This window comes from Oryzias latipes, chromosome 5 (assembly GCF_053564925.1).
Source record: "Oryzias latipes strain Hd-rR chromosome 5, Olatipes_Hd-rR_3.1".
NCBI lineage: Eukaryota > Metazoa > Chordata > Actinopteri > Beloniformes > Adrianichthyidae > Oryzias > Oryzias latipes.
The window spans coordinates 11,942,187-11,963,947 of NC_136241.1; the positions used below are offsets into that span (position 1 = coordinate 11,942,187).

Here is a 21,761-nt window from a genome sequence, read left to right on the forward strand (position 1 = left end):
TCATATAAAGAGCTGTCCTCTGTTCTAGGGAGAGGCTGGTGCTCCTGGAGAGAGTGGTGCACCTGGACCAATGGTTTGTAATTTGTGACCACATAACAGCAAACTTTAAAATGAACCTTTCAGTCCCCAAAATAATGGGAAAATGGGTGCTCTCCTTTGTCTTCTAAGGGACCTCGTGGTTTGCCTGGCGAGAGAGGCCGTCCTGGATCCACTGGAGCTGCTGTAGGTCTCCTCTTTTAGGAGTGATTGTTCTGATGGGCATGCAAAAACATGCACAGCTTAATTGGCAACTCTAAATTGTCAATAGGTGTGAGTGTGAGAGTGATTGGGTGTGTGATTGTGACCCTGTGACAGACTGGCGACCTGTGCTGGGTGTCCCCTGCCTTCGCCCACAAGTGGCCAGGATAGGCTCCGGCAGCCCCATGACCCAGAAAGGGACAAAACGGAAGAAAATGAATGAATGAATGTTCTGATGGAGGCTTTGCCCATAGTATGTAACTGTACTGAACATGTTTTATTATTTTCTATACTTAGGGTGCACGTGGAAATGATGGCTTGCCCGGCCCCGCCGGTCCACCAGTAAGTGTCATTTTAACTGCAACTACTCCTGATAAGGGTTGACTTGGTTGAGAAACACTGAGTTTAAAAGTAATCTTTCTGGGACGCACTGCCCCAAATGTCTGTGACAAGCTGAGCTGACAGTTCATGTTTTCATGTCTGTAGGGTCCTGTTGGTCCAGCTGGAGCTCCAGGCTTCCCCGGTTCCCCTGGTTCCAAAGTAAGCCATGGGCTTGCACAAGCTCCTCTTTTCCCCTCTTCCTCATTATCACTGTTGATTTAGGACTCACTGCCCATTACTCTTTTGTCTGCTGGAATGAATGAACTTTGCTCTGCTTATTTTAGAAACTAGCTTCCACATGGGGAAATTTAGAAAATGTGGGTGTTTCTTGGGTTTATCTGGCTTCTTTTCCCCAGTTTTTTCTCTTTTCTTTACATTTGATTTATTCCCCCTGCATGGCAGACAAGGTAAGCCCTGTGCTTGAGGGTGCTGCACTTTAAGTTTGCGTTCCACCTCAAGCTGGTTTTATAATCTGTTCATTCTGTGCAAAGCCTCTCAGACATTGCCCACAAAGACATTCTTTGACATAGTTACAGCAGACGAAGTTTGGAAAAACGTCTGTGTTCAGACACACAGATAACTTTCTCTGCTCACTCTCAAAAGTGTTTCCTATGTGTCTGTGAGCACCTTTGTGTGGCTTTGTGATGTACCCACGCAGGTCCCCTGATGGGAAATGTTTAAAATCTCAGATTACCTGCATCTGCTGCGTCTTGTAGAATCAGTTCTTTGTCTATTTGGGTGTGACCCACTTGCAAATTTACTGAGTTTTATACAGGCTTTTATTCTGTTTTTGCTTTTCTAGTTTTAACCCTTAAGAATGTAAATACGCTCAGTAAAAAGGAGATACACAGTAAAACAGTCAGGTTAATCTGACCAAAATACACTACCCTTTTAAAAGTTAACCTGCTGAACTTTATTATTGTTTTTGTACAATATTTCACCCTAGTTTGAAACCAAAACCAAGTCCCCTACAGCAATCATTCCAAACCATGTCATACAATACTGTTTAGTCTACAAACTTCCTTGCACTAATGAAGAAATTCCATTCAGCAGCATGAGAGTGCATAGCAGTAGTAAAAGTCTGGCTGGTGCCCGATGAAGGTTAGTACTCAAAATATTTAGTCTCAATTAAGACAGATTTTTACTAATCAAGCAGAACTTCAGCAAAATCTTCGTGCAAATCTATGGTTAGTCATAAAAGTATAAAATAATAACTTTTGAAAATAGAATTGCGAACATCCTTAAAGGTTAAATTCTGACAGCTTAAAGATCAAAATAAATGCTTTGATTTCTGATCTAGGTTTCGATTTTACATCACAGTTTTTTCTTGACAAACAAAGCAGAAAATGATCTATTAACAGAATTTTAAAGTAACACACTCAACCGCTTTAATACACTAAAAGAATCATCCTTACATATACAACTATAGTTACAGTTTATAGACAATTACAGAAAAAAAAAGGTTTTCCGTGAGAAGCATGGGTAATACTTCGTCATCTTTATTTCTATAAGTATCTTTTTTGAGAAGAAAACATATACTAATATAGTCCCTGTGACTCAGATTACACTTAACCACACAAGATGTAAAGATTGGATGAATACAAAAACTTTGTACAACACCGTGAAACAATTTAAACAGGGCTGCATCAGTCAAACATCAAATCCAAAACCTTTTCAGTTTATGTTTGGACTGCAGCTATTATTTTCTGATATGCAGAATGCAAAAAGGTTTAGGCAGGTGTGAAAATATGTTCCTTTAAATTAAAGACTGAAATAGACAACGTTTAGTTGTTTTATCGCAATTTATTATCATAAATCCAATTTGTGCAATTTGATAGTCAGTGGAAACGGGTTTACTGAAAAGCAGGATGCAGGCTATCATCATCAACACAAGCCACCCACTGCAGACTTGCTAAGGTCACAGATCTTTCTGTCCCGGCTTCCAAGGTTTCATAATAAGATTTGATTAAGATTCAAGGTTTTATAATGGCATTTTAAGAGTTTTTTATATCTTAGAAGTATTTATTTTTCTTTTCATTTTTACTTTTTTAATTGTGTGTATTATTTTTGTGTGTTGGTTACCAGAGAACCAACTTTCTCCTGATGGGGTTGAATGAAGCATTATCTAAGCTGTTCACAAAAGGACAGGGACTGGGGGGGCAGAAAAATGTTAGCAGGTGCTCTGGAGTGATTATGCAGAACTTAAAATATTTGTTTGTAGCACAAGTTACTATGTCCATCAAAGTACTGATACAATGAGTGTCTACGGGCAGTAGTGAAGCATGGTAGAAGTTCCAGGAACGTTTAATACATCTTTTACAGAAGACTTTGCTTCAATGTTCTTTTTTCCTAAAGTATGAACTGAAGCTTCGACATTGTGACAGGTGTAAATGTGAGACTGAAAGATCAAGTAAACACCTGAAAATAGCGTTCTCAGTGCAACTTTTGTCTCAGTGACACACAAAAAAATAATTTTAGTTCTGCTTTTAATGGAGATGAAAACTAAGACAATAGTAAAGAAGTTGGATGTCAGCAACTTAATGGGCCACATGATGTGCATGTTATTTGTTATGATTAATTTAATTTAAAAATTACTAAAATCTTAAAGTCAGTCAGGATTGTTTCTTTCTAATAGCTTAAGAATAATAACATTTTAGAAGGTGCTTAAACAGGAAACAATGCATCCATGTTGTTTCTTTTTATGTATTAAATCAAAAATCTATATTGATCTAAAATATTTAGTTGAATCTGATTGATTGTCAATGTGGGGCTTTGCCAGGATGTGTGTGGTGGGCTTGACTAAACAAAGAGTTAAAGCTTTGCTGTGCTACAATTTATTGCACAGTTGTTATTATTCCTCTCAACTCTATCTGAACAAAACTATTTTCATCATTTCTTTCTCTGAAGACTATTTACTGAAATTCCTATAATATTCACCATTTTCATCTTCAAACATGGATTTTTTTTAAGCTTTCCATGTCATTTATTTTTGCAAAACAATCACATGATTTAGTCTAATTTCAAAGAATTTAGTTTGCAATATTAAAATACCTTCAAACCCTATTATGACGACACCAAATGAATCCTCTTTTTGTATTTACATACCTTATCTAAAAGTGATGCATGAATTTATGTTGATGATGTTATTTTAGACATAATACTCAAGTAGTGACTTTTAGATCCCTCTGTATGTTAAATGGCCAACATTTTATTTTCCTTCAGTCCTCAGTTATACTTACATAAATTGCAACACAGTTTAAGCTAACGTTTCACTTTATCATTAACTTGATAGCTTTGAATGAAAAAAACAATTAACAAAACACAATACAGATCTTCTTAGAGTAGTTTTTTTGTCATATTTCATAAAATATTTAGAGATTTTTGTGAACTTTGTTTCTACAAAGATATACATATACGACTATTCATGGTGTTTTGGTTAACTTTTTGTACATGTTATGTTTTATAAACATGTGATGTGTGTTTTTTTATTCAGGGAGAAGCTGGGCCAACAGGTGCCCGCGGACCTGAGGGAGCACAAGGGCCCCGTGGAGAGTCCGGTACTCCTGGATCACCTGGACCCTCCGGTGCTTCTGTAAGTTATTTAACCTAATGAAAAGAAAAGTTCAAACCTCAGCAAAGCTGTGAATTACAGACCCTGTCTGATTCTGTCTTTCAGATGGGGTGGAATTATATAAGTGGGCCCTTTCAAACAATTAATTAAACTCCTTTTGAGAAATTTTAATATTTAATAGTGTCATATCCTGAATGATCGATGTCTATTTCTGCTGTTTGTTTAGTAATAGTTTATTTTGATTGCTTGAAATAAACCATTTACACAAATGTCATAAGGAGAAAAACCATCTATGTGGGCTCATGTTTTTCAGAATCTATTATGTGTTTCATGCGGGGGGTGAAAGCGAAATTTCGGAAGGAGCTGTGGGTGTTCGTGAGTGCATATGGTCCTGGCAGTGAGAGGAATGAAGAGGAGAGAGTGACCTTCTGGAACGACTTGGATGAGTGCTTGCAAGGATTTGGAGCAAATGTGAATGTAGTGCTGATGGGAGATCTGAATGCTAGAGTGGGTGATGAGAAAATTGAGGGTGTTGTTGGCGGGCATGGTGTTCCTGGAAAGAATGATAATGGTGAGAGACTGATAGGAATGTGCACTGAAAGAGAGATGGTGATTGGGAATACATGGTTCAGAAAGAAAGAGATCCATAAGTATACGTGGGTGAGGCAGAGTGGTGGAAGAGTGATTGACAAAGCACTGATGGATTATGTGGTGGTTTCAAAGGTTGCATGTAGTAGATTGCTAGATGTAAATGTGAGGAGGGGAGAGTGTGGAGGTATGTCTGATCACTATTTGGTGGAAGGAAGGTTGCGTGTGGGTATGCCATGGGTGAGATCGAGAAAGAGTGGGGAGGCAAGAAAAGTTCTGAGAGTGAGTGTTTTGAAGAACAGAGAGAAAATGTGTGAGTATCAGAAGGAATTAGGTGGCAAGTGGAATATGGTGAAGGAGCAAATGGTTGTTGGAGTGGAGGAAGAATGGCAACAGTTCAAAAGTGCAGTGGTTGGAAGTGCAGAGGAAGTGTGTGGTGTGAGACGTGTTGGGGGTGGTCTAAGAAAGGGAAGTGAATGGTGGTGCGAGGATGTAAGGTTGGCTGTAGCTGAGAAGAGATGTGCGTACGAAGTATGGCTGCAGAGAAAGGACAGGGAGTCATATGAGTGTTATAAGGAGAAGAAAAGGGATGCAAAGAGAGCTGTGCGTGAGGCAAGAGCGGCTGCGGACGAAAGGTGGGGCAGACAGTTGACTGATAATTTTCGAGAGAACAAGAAAATGTTTTGGAAGGAGGTGAAGAGGGTGCGAAAGGGAGTGTCGGGGAGGGAGGAGAAAGTGAAAACAGAGGATGGAAGGATGTTGAATGAGGGGAATGCAGTAAGGAAAAGATGGGCAGAGTATTTCGAGAGGCTGCTGAATGTGGAGGAAGATCGGGATGCTGTGATTGGGATGGATGGAAGGGAAAGTAGACTGAATGTATTGGGAGAGTTGAATGAAACGTTGATTACAGGAGAGGAAGTTGAGCAAGCTGTGGGAAAGTTGAAAGTAGGAAAGGCTGCAGGTGTGGATGGGTGTGCTGGGGAATGCCTGAAGTGTGGTGGAGCGATCGTGATTGAGTGGTTAGTGAGATTGTTGAATGTGTGTTTTGCAAATGGGCAGGTGCCGCTTGATTGGATGAGTGCGTGTGTGGTTCCCCTGTACAAGGGTAAGGGTGATAAGTATGAATGTGGTAGTTTTAGGGGTATTAGTCTGTTGAGTGTTGTAGGCAAAGTATATGGGAGAGTGCTGATTAATAGGGTAGTGGAGGGAACTGAGTGTATGATTGGTGAAGAGCAGTGTGGTTTCAGGAGAGGTAGAGGGTGTGTGGATCAGGTGTTTGTTGTGAGACAGGTGTGTGAAAAGTTTTTGGCTAAGGGGAGGGAGGTGTTTTGGGCATTCATGGATTTAGAGAAGGCGTATGATAGGATTGATAGAGAGGCGTTGTGGGTGGTGTTGAGTATGTATGGTATTGATGGTAGATTGTTGGAAGGTGTGAAGAGTTTCTATAGACACAGTAGAGCGTGTGTGAGAGTGGGAAATAGCATGAGTGAGTGGTTTCCTGTGAGGGTTGGTCTGCGTCAGGGATGCGTGATGTCTCCGTGGTTGTTTAACGTGTATATGGATGGTGTGGTAAAAGAGGTGAATGAAAGGGTGTCGGGTACGGGTGTGAGCATGATAAATACTGACGGCAGCGAATGGAGTGTGAATCAGCTGCTGTTTGCAGATGATACTGCACTAGTGGCTGACTCAGAAGAGAACTTGGGACGTCTGGTTGAGGAGTTTGGAAGGGTGTGCGACAGAAGGAAGTTGAGAGTGAATGTGGAAAAGAGTAAGGTGATGAGGTGTACGAGGTTAAAGGGTGAACGCAGATTGAATGTGGCATTAAATGGGGAGTTGTTGGAAGAGGTAGAGTGTTTTCAGTATTTAGGGTCGTGTGTCTGTGTGGATGGTGGAATGGGGGGAGAGGTAGAGTTTAGAATGAATGAAGTACGAAAGATATGGGGGGGAATGAAGAGAGTGTTTGAATGTAGATCACTGGGAAAGGATGCAAAAAGGAGATTGTATGAGGGTGTGGTGGTGCCTGCAGCGTTATATGGGGCTGAAACATGGAGTCTGAAAGTGGCGGAAAAGAGGAAGCTGAATGTAGTTGAGATGAGATGTTTGAGGAGTATGTGTGGTGTGACGCGTATGGATCGTATGAGAAATGAAGTTATCCGAGAGAGAACTGGTGTGACGCGAGAGTTGGCTGAAAGAGCAGAGCAAAAGGCACTGGGATGGTTTGGACATGTTGAAAGAATGGAAAGGGAGCGATTGGTGAAAAAGGTATATGAATCTGATGTGAGTGGAGTGAGAATGAGAGGAAGACCGCGAATGGGATGGACAGAGGGTGTAAAAAGAGCGCTGAATGCAAGAGGGATGACTGTGGTGCAGGGGAGAGAGGCTGCTCAGGACAGGGATGGGTGGAGAGAGTTTGTCTATGGATGAATGGATGGGTGTGGTAGAGGTCTGGTCTTGGGATGAAGCGGCAAGGGGAAACCAGCCTTGGCTGAGGCCCTGCAGTGGAGGTGCCCACACTGGGCTGTGCAGCTGACCCTGGTGCAGTGTGGTGTGGCTTAGACCAGATCTCAGACCAGTCGCACGCACATACGCACACACGCACTCACGCACTGAAGGAGGAGGGTTTGGGGAAGAGACAGAGGGAGCTAAAATTGTGTGCCTTGTCTAGGCTACCCCACCTTGGTGGGACACAGCCTTGGTAAATAATAATAATAATAATAATAATGCGGGGGTGAGAGTTTATAAGGCCTTTGCATCTTCTCTTTCCCATTTGGATTTTTCTTTTAATCTAAAATAAAATATTATCATATCATCACGTGTGTAGAAGTAATATAAATGTTTCTAATGAAAGGAAAACTGCTGCAATAATTGAATGAAGAAGTGGGAAGAAATAACAGTTCTACGTTTAATGGTTTTGTTCAATGTTCCTTTCAGGGGAACCCTGGAACTGATGGTATTCCTGGAGCTAAAGGATCAGCTGTAAGTTTACTGTTTTGTGTTTCCCATTTGCTGCTGCCGACCACTTTTATACTAGATATTTAGGACTGTATTTACATATTTATTTGCGGACTACTTTTGTTAGTCACACTACTGTTTCTAATATACATTTTATGTGCCTAAAGTTTCCTTTCCTTTACACCATTTTCAAAAAACGTTAATTATTTAAGGTGTTTAGATTTCATTGAGATTTAAACCTCATTGATGTCTTTTAAATCCATACACAGATGGATGTTTGATGATTTTTACCAGTCTCCTGTTAAGTGACCCTCTCTGACTGTCTGTAGGGGGCTCCTGGTATCGCTGGTGCTCCTGGTTTCCCTGGTCCTCGTGGGCCTCCAGGGCCTCAAGGAGCAACTGGACCTCTTGGGCCAAAAGGAACATCTGTATGACCTTTTCACATGAAAAATGATAAGCCATTTGTTATTGCTGAGTTGTTAGGAATTATGTTTACCTTTTTCTTTTTATTTACTTGACAAAAACTAGTTTCTTTGCTGAAAATGTTAAGTCCAGACATCTCAGTTTCACTGAAAAGTTAACAAAGGTTTTCTTTTCTTCAGGGAGATCCAGGAATTGCAGGATTTAAGGGAGAAGCTGGACCTAAAGGGGAAATTGTGAGTTTTTGTTTTCTTTTGTTCTTTTCCTAAAATTAAAAAATTAAAACATTCCCGACAAACCTAAATGGAAACTAAATTACAAATGCACATCTTTTTGTGCACAAATAGGGATCCTGACATGATTTCCCAACAGCTGGTTCTTATTTTTTTTTCTATCTATCTACAGGGACCCCCAGGTCTTCAAGGAGCTCCTGGCCCCCAAGGAGAGGAAGGCAAAAGAGGACCCAGGGGTGAGCCTGGTGCTGCTGGACCACTGGGACCTCCTGGAGAGAGAGTAAGTTCTGTCAGACCTGTTAAGCAGGACTTGTTGCTCCTAACATTGTTTAGCATGTACCACACATTTAAGGTCGACATATAGAGCATAAAGCTAATGAAAAACAAGGCTGTTGCAGTCTGAGAACTACTGTTGCTTCTAAATTTGACCTTTTTATTTCAAAAAGTCACAAGAAGCTTAAAGTCATGTTTTTTTTTGTTTGTTTGTTTAGGGAGCTCCTGGTAACAGAGGTTTCCCTGGTCAAGACGGTCTTGCTGGACAGAAGGTGAGGATTATGCTACGTTCACACTGACCAAGTGATGCACATTCTTCAATTGGCGTTTAGCTTATGGTGTTCAAACTGCACAAGCAGGGAGGGACTTCTTCTTTTTCTACTGTTTACTAGCACATGTCCACCACTGACAGTTGGAAGAGGCTTGATGTGAAATGCAGAAGGGATGCAAATATCATAGCTCAAAAGTTTTACAATCATACAACTCAAAAGTAGCAAACAAGTCAGGTCCGCTTAAAACCTATAAGCCGATTCAACTTTGTAATTTCAGTTACATCTTTATTGGACTAAAACATTTTCAGTAAATAAAACCTTGGTGTCAAAACTTATGAGTGAAGAGACGTGATTACGTCATAACGTACGCCCATGAATGTTATGACATGAACTCAGCCACATATTGAGTTCTTCAAGAGTTCTTGCTCTGTTCTTGCTCTGAGGCTGGAGTGTTCCTGCCTCAGAGCAAGAAAACCCCGGTTCAACTCCCAGCTGGGGGACCCGCAACAGAAAACCTTTCTGTGTGGCCCTTTGCTTGCGTTGGGACTCTGGCTTTCTCCCACCATAGGTCTGGTAGCCCCGTGAGCCCAAGAGGATTGTGTATAAGTAAAAAGCATAGTTTAAATTAAGTTAGTGGTAAGTGTCAACTCAAACATTCTAATTTCTGATCAACTTATAATTTTTTAGAAAGATAACTTAAAAAATATTATGTAATCAGTTTCCTCATAAATTTTGAGTTCACTGAACCTCTTCGGGTTTACATTGTATATATGAAAAACTTTGTGTCATAGACGTCTGGCCGGACACAAACCACGGTTATTGATTTCTCCTCCATGAATAATTTTTAAATGAATGGCACCACCGTGAATTTTAGGGGACGCCTTCTTTACATCACTACCAACTCCGAGTCCCGGATTGCTCACACTTCAACCTGATTTAACTTTCAAAACTTCATAAAAAGACCTAATTCTTGGCTGGTATAATGATAACATGGACCAGAACTTTATTTTCATAACACAACTGACTACGTTTTGGGGAAAATGTCATATTCATTAAAGGAAATAGGTCAAACTCCAAAGCTAATTCTGAACACTTGCATGAGTCAATGCAATAGGGTAATATCATCAAACAAATGAAAACAAAGGCAATGTAATGCTTAAAAAGGAATGGTACTTTTTTATTTTACAAACTTAGTAGCCCTTTTTTTTTAAGTTTGTTATGTGATGCTTCTGTACTATGGCTGTAAATAAGGTCTGCATGAATTTTCTCTCTCTTTCACCTTGGCATTCACACATTTGTTGTATATGCTTTTAATATATAAAATATATATTTTTTTAAAGAACGCTTTTAAAAGATGCGAGCGTTGTACTTAGAACTCAAAAGTGGTCGAAAAACTTATTACAAAACTTGTAGCTACATTTTGAATGCAGAAGCCGTAAATGTGCATATATGTGCATATGCGTACACTTTCAGTGAAAGTGGGCGCCCAAACGTGTAGGTGGGGCTGGTGTGTAGGTACCTTGACGCACATTGCTGGTGTGAACGTAGCTTTACAGTAAACCAGAGACTAACAAAAAGAGGTTTCATGTCTGATCAATAAGCTAAATTTTGGTGTTGTTTCAAATCATTAAAGTTTCACCCGAAAATAGTTGAGATGTAAAACTCAGAAGCAGATTTTTTCTTCTTTAGTTTGTTTAATTCCTTTAGAATTGTCATGGATCAGCTGGCAGCTGCACCCTCCTCCTCCCCCCTCTGTGTGTTCACCTGTTTCTCACAGCTGTTTTCAGTTCCTGATTATGTGTTTGGTATTTAAGTTTCTGTCCTTGTTGTTTTCAGTGTCGCAGCGTCCTGTTTGTTCAGTGTCTCTGATGATTGTTTCCTCGAGTTTTTCGAGTAAATCTTTTGACTACACTACAGTTGGTTTCGAGTCCTTCCTGCGTTTGGGTTTTTCGGTTACGAGCCGTAACAAGAATAGCATTACATTAGACTGTAACTTTAATGTATGCCAATTCTCAAGTAGAGTTTCTTATTTATACTTTAAAAAACATTTTTGATTTTCATTGTAATAAAATATATTTGGGAAGCAATTACTTATGTAGGTCATCTAATGCTGACCCTCTTTTATCTTTTTATATACTCAGTTTTCCCTGACGGCAAACATATTTTTTTTACCTGTAGTATCCAATACAACCAGCAGCATGTACTAAATTAATGCGGTTCACGATGCAAACCTCTATTGAATTAAATTGTGTATGTTTTTTTGTTTGTTTGTTTTTTATGATTATTTCAATGTAGCTTTGCTATTTTATCCACGTTGTAAGATGGCTTCTGTCAGCAGTAAAGTGCATCAGCTGTTTGGCCACAGAGGGGCAGCATAGCAACACGCTGTTCTGCACCACTGACCGACATTTCCCACATCCCCAAAGCCGACATCTCATTTAACTTTATCTTCCCATGGACAGTTTCATTTATGGCAAAAGGAATCTATCATAATTTAATCTTCTCATCTTCAGCAGGTCAATGAAACCCCTGCACACTATTAAAAGAAAAACTAATTTCCTTTTGGTTTGAAAAGTGTGTCATTCCCTCCTGGAGTGACTGAGTTACGGCTTTATTCTTTCTACTCCCTTACACAGGGAGCCCCAGGTGAGCGCGGTCCTCCTGGAGCCAGTGGAGCCAAGGGGGCTACCGGTGACCCTGGCCGTCCTGGAGAGTCTGGACTACCTGGCGCCAGAGTAAGCTTTCTCATATTTTTATAGAACAAAGCTCTTGTGTGTCAGTGAACTAAAGATGTAAAAAAAAAAAAGGTCTCTATTGCTATTGATATCAATTCAACTCATCAGGATTTAATTTTCAACTATTTTGTTAAAACTGTTGCTATGTTGCTATGACACCCACTAAATCTTAGGAGTTACCAAATATGTTGCAAATTTTTCACAAACATACTCATTCTTTCCAGGTATACATACAATTGTTAAATCTGGAGCAATTGTGAAACTTTGCCAACCTCAAAAAGTTGTGTTTAATAATAAATAAATGCTGAACTCTAGAACAAAAACCGTGTATTTAAACTTCAGTACTTAAATTTTCCTTTTTCTCTTTAAATCAAAAACTACATATATAAAAGGTCAGACAAATGTATTCACAAAGACCAAGATCTGTGTTGTGATAACTGTAAACACATGTCAGCTAATAAAACTTGTAGCATGAATTTGTGTCATATAATTGAAATGTCTATTTAAAACTGCAGCATTAGAGCCATTCAAACCTTCTATATGCATTAAACTCTATTTAATCTTAGATAGATAGATTCACCCATCCACTCTCTATGACCACTTAATCCTCTTCAAGGTCACAAGAGTCTATCCAGCTATAGACAGGCCTGGACAGCTCACCAGTCCACAGAGACACACAACCACACATTCACATGCACACCCATGGGACAAATTAGTCACCAATGAACCTCTGTTTTCTTGTCCCCGACTGTGGGTGACAGTTCTGAGTGCCCAGAGAAAATTTATGCATGCATTAGGAGAACATGCACATAGAAATGACACAGCTGGAATTTGAACTACGGCCTTCTGTGATTTGAAAGTGCTAACCACCAAACCACAGTGCAGCTGCATGCATAGATAAGCAGCAAAATACAATAAACATGTAACACTGGTAACAGCTTGCCACAGAATTCTACCAAACCACAAAAGAACACAATTTGAACTTTGGAAAAGTTTTGTGCTTTCTTTATTTAGGAACGTCATCAAAGTTCAATCACGTTTTCAGTTAACAGCCACAATATTCATCAATTTGTATATTTTTCAATCTTTATGAATTTGTTTCCCTTGCTCCTTGTGCAATAAGACATCAGCTGATGGCATTAAACTGCTGCTTCTAAGACAATAAACCAGTAAAAGTAATAATGCATTTTTTTCCAACCATGTCATACGTTCTATTTTCCCACATCTCTTCAGCGCATGTCTTCATTGAGCTGACTCATCTGCATTTCATCTGCACTGTTCTTGCTCTTGCTCTCTGGCAGGGTCTGACTGGTCGCCCAGGTGATGCTGGACCACAAGGCAAAGTTGGACCATCAGTAAGCTCACCTTCTGCTGCTGCCACTGCAATAAAAAGAAATCAGGAAACACTATTTTTTTAATAACTTTTGGATGGGACAGACTTGATCCAACATGTGTCCTCTTCATGACACTTATATGACTGTGGTCAGACATACTCCGGTAGCTTTGTGAATCAGATTTTGTAACACATGGTGTTAGCATTTTACAATATAGATGGTCAAGAGATTATTCCAACTGTCTAATTTTTTGCTTTTTCTCAAAATATTTAAAATCTGGTAGAAAATAAACCATTAAATTAAAATAGGTAGCTATTACCCTTTTCTTTTGTCACAAAAATAAAGCATCTATTTACTTTTACAATGAAATTGATAGATTCTGTTAATTTTTTAAAAACATTTTCTGCAAGATCTGCAGTTCTTAACCTAATTTTTTTAATTTACAAGGGAGCTCCGGGTGAGGATGGTCGTCCCGGACCTCCTGGTCCTCAAGGAGCCCGCGGACAGCCAGGTGTCATGGGATTCCCCGGACCAAAGGGAGCGACCGTAAGTGCAAAGATAAATATGCTTGGTATTTTCATTTTGTTCAGCAGCTCACCTGCAGGTCTGCATGACGTTTTAAATATTTTTGGTCCGTGCTAAAAATATATCCTTGGATCAACAACAGACAATACATTTAATCAGCACCATCTGGTGTGCTGCTGAGCACCTTCAAACCCCTTTACTGTTCTCCACTCCTTTCACCTTCTCAGCTCCAAAAATAAGTCCGGTGCCGAACAAAGCAGCAGGTGTCTTTTAATTGCATTTTGTTTTTACTGATTTCAGGGCGAACCTGGGAAGTCTGGTGAGAAAGGACTTCTTGGAGCCCCCGGTCTGAGAGTAAGTCTACATTTTTCTGCTTTTAACCGATGGACTTCTGGTCATTTGATGCACTAATTTTAAAACGGTTTAGACTGGATTGTGGGAACGTATTGTGTCAGAATTCATATTAAATGATTTTTTAGGAGATATAAAGAAGTGAAACTTTCATTCTTTTTTTTTTTGTTTTATAGGTGTAAACCTTAATCTTTCATAAAAACCTGTAGAACTGTTTTTGCTATATTGTAATTGTCATCTGTCCTGTTATCTACTCTTTATTTTTTTCTAAACTTTTCTTTATAAACGATTTAAATGATTTATATTTTTTTATTTTAGACTTCTTAAATAAAAATGTCACTGTGACCTGGATTGATCTGTTGTTCCTTATTGGTTAAACTTCCACACAAAAAGCCAGTTTGGAAGCTTTCCTATAACTCGGCCGTCTTCAGAGGGCTATCGCATGTGACTTTATCTGAACTCATAATCTTTATCCATCACCTCTCCTCAGGGTCTGCCTGGAAAAGATGGAGAAACGGGGTCTGCTGGACCACCTGGCCCGGCTGTATGTATCTCCACCTTCCCCGTCCCACACTCTATGGCTTTAATATTATCTCGTCTTTTCTCAGTCTGCACCTAGAAGCACCCCTCAGAGTCTCAATTTCCCAGACTGACTTAACAATAGGTCTGTCTGCGAGATGAGTCCTCGACACTTCTATCTAAACAATGAAAAGTCAGACTAACTCACTTACAGCCCCTCACCCTGAATTAATGTCTGTTTCGCTGATCACACGAGTGTTAAAAAGAGTGGAAAAGGGTTTCTGCTCCATCATATAAATAAAAATGTGTTAGTTTTCTGAAATCCAGCGGTTAACAGTGTGATGAGCTGTGGATTATTGGTTTAGGGTCCTGCAGGGGAGAGAGGGGAGCAAGGACAGCCTGGTCCGTCGGGCTTCCAGGTGAGGTCTTTTTTTGTGTCTGCTTGTTAAAATCTGTTTGAATACGCTTTTTTTTTTATCAGTCTTTAATGGACACTTAAACTGTGTTGCTTTTATGCTACAAATAAAACCTTACCTCAGCTTATCTCTGATACTCACCAAAGCAGTGCTGAAAAAATACAATTTCTAGTAGCATTTCTGTGAGCCTTTAAATTTTAATGTCTCAAAAGGTCATAGAAGAGCAGCAGGAAGCTTTGTTTATTTTGCTGTTAGAAGTCTGCTGCACAGGGTTTTCTGTGTTTCTTACTATCTCCTCTCCTGCTCAACACACAGGGTCTGCCTGGACCCCCGGGCCCCCCTGGAGAGGGAGGCAAGCCTGGTGATCAGGTAGGTGCCCTATCAGACAAATGGAGTGTCCGAATCTAAAATTTCAAAATCGAATACCCTAGAAATTTCCCAGAGGTCTCTGTGAAAAACCAGTGTGCATCGATGCTCACTAGATTGGCGAATGTAGACCACAATGCATTGCCTTTGAACCATTTTTCATGCGGAAAAAAGTGATTTTAGTTTATATCTGAACAGTGGATTGATAAAGAGTCTTTGTAAGGTATCCATTTTAGTTTTTTACTTCAGGAAATCGGTCACATCAAATTCGACATGAAAAAAAAAGTAGCGAGTATGGTGTCCGAATTGTTTTTAAAATCCAGGACACTATAGTCTCACACTATAGTCTCACAATAGGGAGGGAACTCAGACATAGCCAAAAAAATGTCAAAACAACTCACAAAGTAGACAAGCAATTTTGTCATACTCTAATAGGTTTAATTTAGTACCAAGACTGACAACAAAATACTATTTACAGTTTGATTTCAGTGTGTTTTAAACCAAGCTTTCATATGGATCTAATGATATAAGTATTGTTGTGACACTGTATTATTTCGCAATTAAATATTTAAATAATTTGGCTATATTCATCGTTTTATTATAGAAAAACAGTATTATATAGGCTGCGTTTCACATTCGTCATTACTGATTTACTGATTTTTTCCTTTCGGTAAACCTCCCAACAACAATTTTTGCCAAACTCTGTGGAAATTGGTTATTTTCTTTGAAAAAAAACCCTGATCCTTTTTTTTGTGACCTTGTCGACTTGTCTTTCAAGGGTGTTCCTGGAGAAGCCGGAGCTGCTGGTGCCACAGGACCCAGAGTGAGTTTTACAGCTTTCATTTGATTTCACAATAATCTATAAAATGTGCTCTAAATAGTTGCTTTCTCATTTATTAGGGAGAGCGTGGGTTCCCTGGAGAGAGAGGTCCTGCTGGCCCTCAAGGTCTGCAGGGACCCAGAGGTCTACCTGGAACTCCTGGAACTGATGGGCCCAAGGTAAGTCTAGTAATCTGACTGGAGTCTTTCACTGTTGCCTAAAGTGTCCCTGTGTATGTCTTAAAAATAGGGGCTCAAACAAACTGGGTCACTTTTTGTAAGTAACTGTAAATGAATGCTGAGTCCTGCTGTCTTGACAACTGTTTGCATAAGACAGCCTTGAAGAAGACTTAATTGCACTTGTGTCATGACTCAGCATCTTGATGATAAACATCCTTTCACGTAAAGTAGAATTTGATTATGGAATGTTTGACATGAGCACAACATAGCAGTACATTTTTAGCCACATTTAGGTCTTCATCTTTTCAGAGTTTTTTCTGAATCAACAGATTAGCAGAAGTAGTTACTGTTTTGTATAAGAATTGCTGTTCTAAGGGTTACCATGTTAGTGCGTGAGCCAAAAGTGGGTCAGTTCAGTTCTACACCTATTTTATGTGTGAGTAAGTCTATAAACTTCAGTTTTTTAAGTAGAAAAGCTTGGATTTCTTGCTGGTAGCTTATTGTGTTACCTTTCAAGCTGTACCTTCACGCGTTTTGATCAATAATTCTCATCCACATCAGTTATTTGTCTCCACTGCACTTTGATTAGAGGAAGAGGTAAGAGTGGTTAGAGTTTTCATTTAGGTTTGCTTCTAAATCAGATTTTAATCCTGATTTTATTTCTGTGAAGTCGAATGGGAGTAGATAGAAGATAAGGATTGCAGAGCCAGCATGAGTGTGATGGTGGGATGAGGTCTATGAAAGTAAATAAATGCAGTTGCACAAACGACATTGCTTTGTACATCAGTCACGAGTTCTTTTAAATCAGCGTAAAGCGCAGTATCAAAGGAGGAATCACAAACAGAAATGGCTTCTGCGAGAGCCCTGCAGTTACACTTAATGACTGGATATTGGGAGTACAATAAGTGCTGTGTGTCTGAGTCCACAGCAGAAAGCTGTTCTGATAAGTCTCACAAGTTCTGACCAGGAGGGCATGAGTTGCTCAAAATGAATAAAAGCATGCATTTATTTATATTGTTTTCATAAATGTCCACATTCTTTTGTTTGTAGCATCAAAGGAAAACTTACCATCAAAAGAAAGGCATGAAGTTTGAAATGGATAAAATGTTCTGATAACCATAATTCTTCAAAAAAAAACTGATTTAGACAAAAGCCCTCAAAATATGGCCTGGAATTTGGTTTATAGGAGCAAAGTTTATAACCAAATACGTGCTGTCTCACAAATATAGTTTTTAAAGTAATGGCTTGCTTAATAAATTTAAATCTCTTGGTGTCTGTGGATGTAATTTGTAACAGGGGAGGTTCTATTAATCTACCCATACTTTAAAGACCCACACCTCTTTATTGTTATGCAGTTGTGTTTTTCTTATTTGCTTTGGGAATAAAATTAAGATTTAATGCCTATAAGGCCTGGATGTCACACAGTTTCCTGTCTTTTCAGGACTGATTGTCTCAATGTAACTGTGGAGTTGTCCCTCCAGGCTGATTTTATGCTCTTCCAAACACTGATGTTTGCCACTTTCTGCAGCATCTGGATGCACTCTAAATGTTATTGATCTGCACTTTTTTACACTAATTGTTATTAGGAAGACCTTTTTCCCAATTCATCTATGTTTACATTCAAGTCAACTGACCATTACACACTTTCCAAACTCACTCTGAGAGTTCAGTCCAGCTTTTTCATTGTAATACGCTATACCAGGGGTCACCAACCCTGTGGCCGCGGGCGCCCATGCACCCCCGAGCACCCCTTTTGGCGCTTTGGAATGCTCCAAAAATGGCACTGCTCATATAAAAAATCAACATATTAAAACAACATACTGTGTACAAATAACATACTTAAATCAACATACTTAAAGGCCCCGCCTTCAGCTTTTAAGACTCATGGGAAGTGGGGAATCTTGGTTGTGTTAAATCACTCACCATAAGTGAGGGAGCTGTGAGCAGAAGTGAGGTTAATACTGTTTGGCTGGTGGTGGGTGTGTTCAAAATAAACGGACAGATATGTAAGTTTCGTTCTTGTGCTTTGCATGGGGCAGGGGTAGCAGATTCGGACATGTTCAGTGGGGCCGCCACTAAGTAAGAGGATAGTGAATTAAGACTCAGGCGCAACGGTACTTGCCTGGATAGTAGAGGGTGTTGATTCAGTGCTTGCTATTAGTAATTGTGGCACTTTAGTTCTGCTATCGTGAAATATATGGCAGAGTATGGAAACTTGCGAATCGGCGCTCCCGCCTTTGAGAAAGAGACATGTGTGCGTGTGTGTGTGTGTGTGAGGAGGAGAAGGGGAGGGGTAGTGGGCGCAGGTTCGAAGTAAAACGGCGCACGGAGACCATTGCGCAACACCTGGATCATCGGGGGGCTTAAATACTCAGCTCATTCTAATAATGTCATTCTTTACTAACTATTGCGGACATTTTTAATACTGGTCTGTATTTTCCATATACAATTATTTTTACGGTTGTTTAGTTGGTGATAGTAACATATAAATAAATAGTAATGCAGGCTGGAAAACAGCTGCACTTTTTCAGACCATAAATAAACAATAGATCATTTGTTTATGAAAGGGTTGAGGATTTTGGGGTATTTTTACTTTTGGTGTTCCACAAAATTGGGAAAATGCAGAATATGTTTGGAGTAATCCCAGTGATGAGTTCTGTAATTTAGTTTTTAATGATTAATTTATGAGACCTAAACATGATTTTCACAATAAAAGGTTTTTAAATAATCAAATCCCTCTGATACGTTTCACAAAGACACACACAGGACCAAAGACACACACAGGACATCACACACAGGACCAGAGACACACACAGGACCAGAAACACACAGGACATCACACACAGGACCAGAGACACACACAGGACATCACACACTGGACCAGAGACACACACAGGACATCACACACTGGACCAGAGACACACACAGGACATCACAAACTGGACCAAAGACACACGCAGGACCAGACTCTCACAGAACATCACACACCAAGCAGAAATGAACTTATTGCTAAAAATTATGTCAGGAGTTCCGCTCTAAAAAAATGACAAAAGAGCAAAGAAAACTGAATCATTTTATTTATTATTTCTAATTATTAATATTTCCTGGCTTTGTTTGTTCATATTTGCATAATTTTGACAGAATATATTTATTATTCTGGATTAATATTCCTGTCTGTTTTTATTCATATTTATGTTTAAAAAGTTAAAGTTAAGTTAAAGCTTTAAAGGTTTAAAGTTTAGCTTTAGTGTGTTCAATAAAAAATTTTTTTGTTCACCCCGCAACTGACAGTGTGTTTTGGATTTAGGCCCCCTCTGCAACTGAGTTTAACCCCCCTGTAATACGGGTCTAAAAATTTCATGCATTTATTTGCGTAAAATTAGCAAATAAAAATAGGGCACACAAAAGGATGTCGTCAAATTGTGTTTGTGTGCGTGTGTGTGTGTGTGTGTGGGGGGGGGGGTCCTGTGGCACCCTTCATACCACTTAGTGCCCATGAAATAGCCCTCAGTCTCAAAAAGGTTGGTGACCCCTGTGCTGTACAAATGTCTAACAAAAAAAAGAAAGATCAAGTAGAGCAACATTAGATCTTATCATTATTGTCCAAAGATTGACATAATTTCATTCCGTCCAGATCATTTCAAAAGAGCTAGATTGTCCTAACTGTGTTATAAAATTGGTCTGTGTGACCAACAGATTGAGATTCAGGAATTTTGGGTGTAATCTCTGAACTGAGCAAGCAACGGGTCACGGTGGAGATGAACTGAAGAAAAATTAGGAACAAAGGAAACCTCCAGCAGAATCAAAGGCCAACCATTGACCATGGATTGATGGGGTTTGAGAGAACAGCAAGGAAACAAAAGCAAAAATGCAAAAATGTTTGTTGTCTAACAAAGAGATATGATATGATATTTTAGTTCAGGAAGCTGCTAAACATCCTCTGCGCTTGTATCATTTCAACAAGTATGTTCTATCTAATTTGACCAATTTTGAGCCAGGTTGTTGTTATTTTATGAATAATTAATTTTTGTTGGAATTCAACCTTAATTTGACTAAATCAGAATGAATTGGACAACATAATAATGGGAGACTGTTAATTTTTTTTCCAATTTTTCAAAAGAAAGTTGGTAATCTTTTATCCTTTGTTTCTGTCTATTTGAAATAGAAATTATTTGCTTATATGAAGGATTAGGAGAAGTGAGTCAGCTGACTTACATACAAGCACATGTATTTTTTTAAGCATCATCTTAAGTCATCATTTGAAATAACAATTGGGAGTTAAAGGTACTTCGAGTATTCACAAAAATATATTTTTTATTTTATTGCACTTACCGTATGTGTAATTAGAATAAGAAGTTTAAAAAACTTTATTTTGAGGATTCTCTGCTATTATTGTACCTGCTGTTGACCTTGAACACACTTCCGATGAGGGTGGCTCTTTTGATGAATAAGTTCTCACCATAAAATAACCTTTTCTATATTTTGGAGTGTAGAAAATATAAAAAAAAACATTTAAAAATAAAGCAGATGATTCCGATTCAGTTATTGTCATTGCAAAAATACCTTTCCTACTGCCTCCAAACTCTTTAGGGAGCAATTGGCCCCGCTGGTTCTCGCGGAGCTCAAGGACCCCAGGGCCTGCAGGGAATGCCTGGAGAAAGAGGAGCTGCTGGTATTCCTGGACCCAAAGGAGACAGAGTGCGTCATGACAGGACCAAACCTTTATAAACACTTTTTTTTTGTTCTATGTCTATTATTTCAGCAAGGGACCTTTTTTTTTCTATCCCCACAGGGAGATTTAGGAGAGAAAGGTCCTGAAGGTGCTGCCGGCAAAGATGGTGCCAGAGTGCGTGACTTTCCTGAGTAACTGAAGACAGAACTGAAATGTTTTAAGTTATTTCCTTTAAACTGTAATATTGTTTAAGCTATAGCTATATATTATATATTAAGCTATATATTAATGTGTCTTACATTGATTGCTCCTCTAATTACATTTTTGATGCTCACAAACTGCTTACTTTTTTAACATTTGAAACTTTCTTTGGCTTTTATTCACAGGGTCTAACTGGTCCCATTGGTCCTCCTGGTCCTGGGGGTCCAAATGGAGAAAAGGTGTTTTTCTTTTCTTTTACCATTTTATTTTTATTTTATTTATTTGAATTAGGACGGTGCATATTAAACAATGTTTCAGCAGCTGCTTCTACATAAATATGCCAGAGTTAGCACAGAAGCTAAATTTTATCCGTTGTCCTAAAGCAGGATAAAAGGTCAACAGTTACATTTACAACAGAATATAATAGCACAATATTAGAGCTACAAATATTTACACAGGTTATTTACAATAAAAAAACAGTCTAAAAACCCAAGAAAGACAACAATAACATCAATGTCTTCAGGACTGGTTTGTTTTCAGCCATTGTTTAAGAGCTGTTTTGAAGTTAGGATAGTTTTCACAGTTTCTAATGTGCTTTGGCAGCATATTCCATAACTGTGTACCTCTGATTGACACCACTGTTTGGCTGAATTTAGTCCTGCGCCTTTGAACGTTACAGTTACCTCAAGTTAAAGCCCTGGTGCCTTTCCAACCTT

General features: G+C 39.1%; 1 protein-coding gene across 2 annotated transcripts in view; it reads left to right on the plus strand.

Moving 5' to 3' along the window:
* Window positions 1-21,761, plus strand: part of col2a1b (collagen, type II, alpha 1b) — a 52,878-nt gene that overhangs the window by 17,254 nt on the left and 13,863 nt on the right. For both annotated transcript variants that reach the window (XM_023954654.2, NM_001246659.1), the window contains 22 exon segments: window positions 29-73; window positions 169-222; window positions 535-579; window positions 724-777; window positions 4,112-4,210; window positions 7,709-7,753; window positions 8,059-8,157; window positions 8,332-8,385; window positions 8,555-8,662; window positions 8,874-8,927; window positions 11,564-11,662; window positions 12,964-13,017; window positions 13,444-13,542; window positions 13,822-13,875; window positions 14,363-14,416; window positions 14,757-14,810; window positions 15,123-15,176; window positions 15,952-15,996; window positions 16,074-16,172; window positions 20,763-20,870; window positions 20,965-21,018; window positions 21,231-21,284. In XM_023954654.2, the coding sequence (XP_023810422.1) occupies window positions 29-73; window positions 169-222; window positions 535-579; window positions 724-777; window positions 4,112-4,210; window positions 7,709-7,753; window positions 8,059-8,157; window positions 8,332-8,385; window positions 8,555-8,662; window positions 8,874-8,927; window positions 11,564-11,662; window positions 12,964-13,017; window positions 13,444-13,542; window positions 13,822-13,875; window positions 14,363-14,416; window positions 14,757-14,810; window positions 15,123-15,176; window positions 15,952-15,996; window positions 16,074-16,172; window positions 20,763-20,870; window positions 20,965-21,018; window positions 21,231-21,284 (1,485 nt within the window).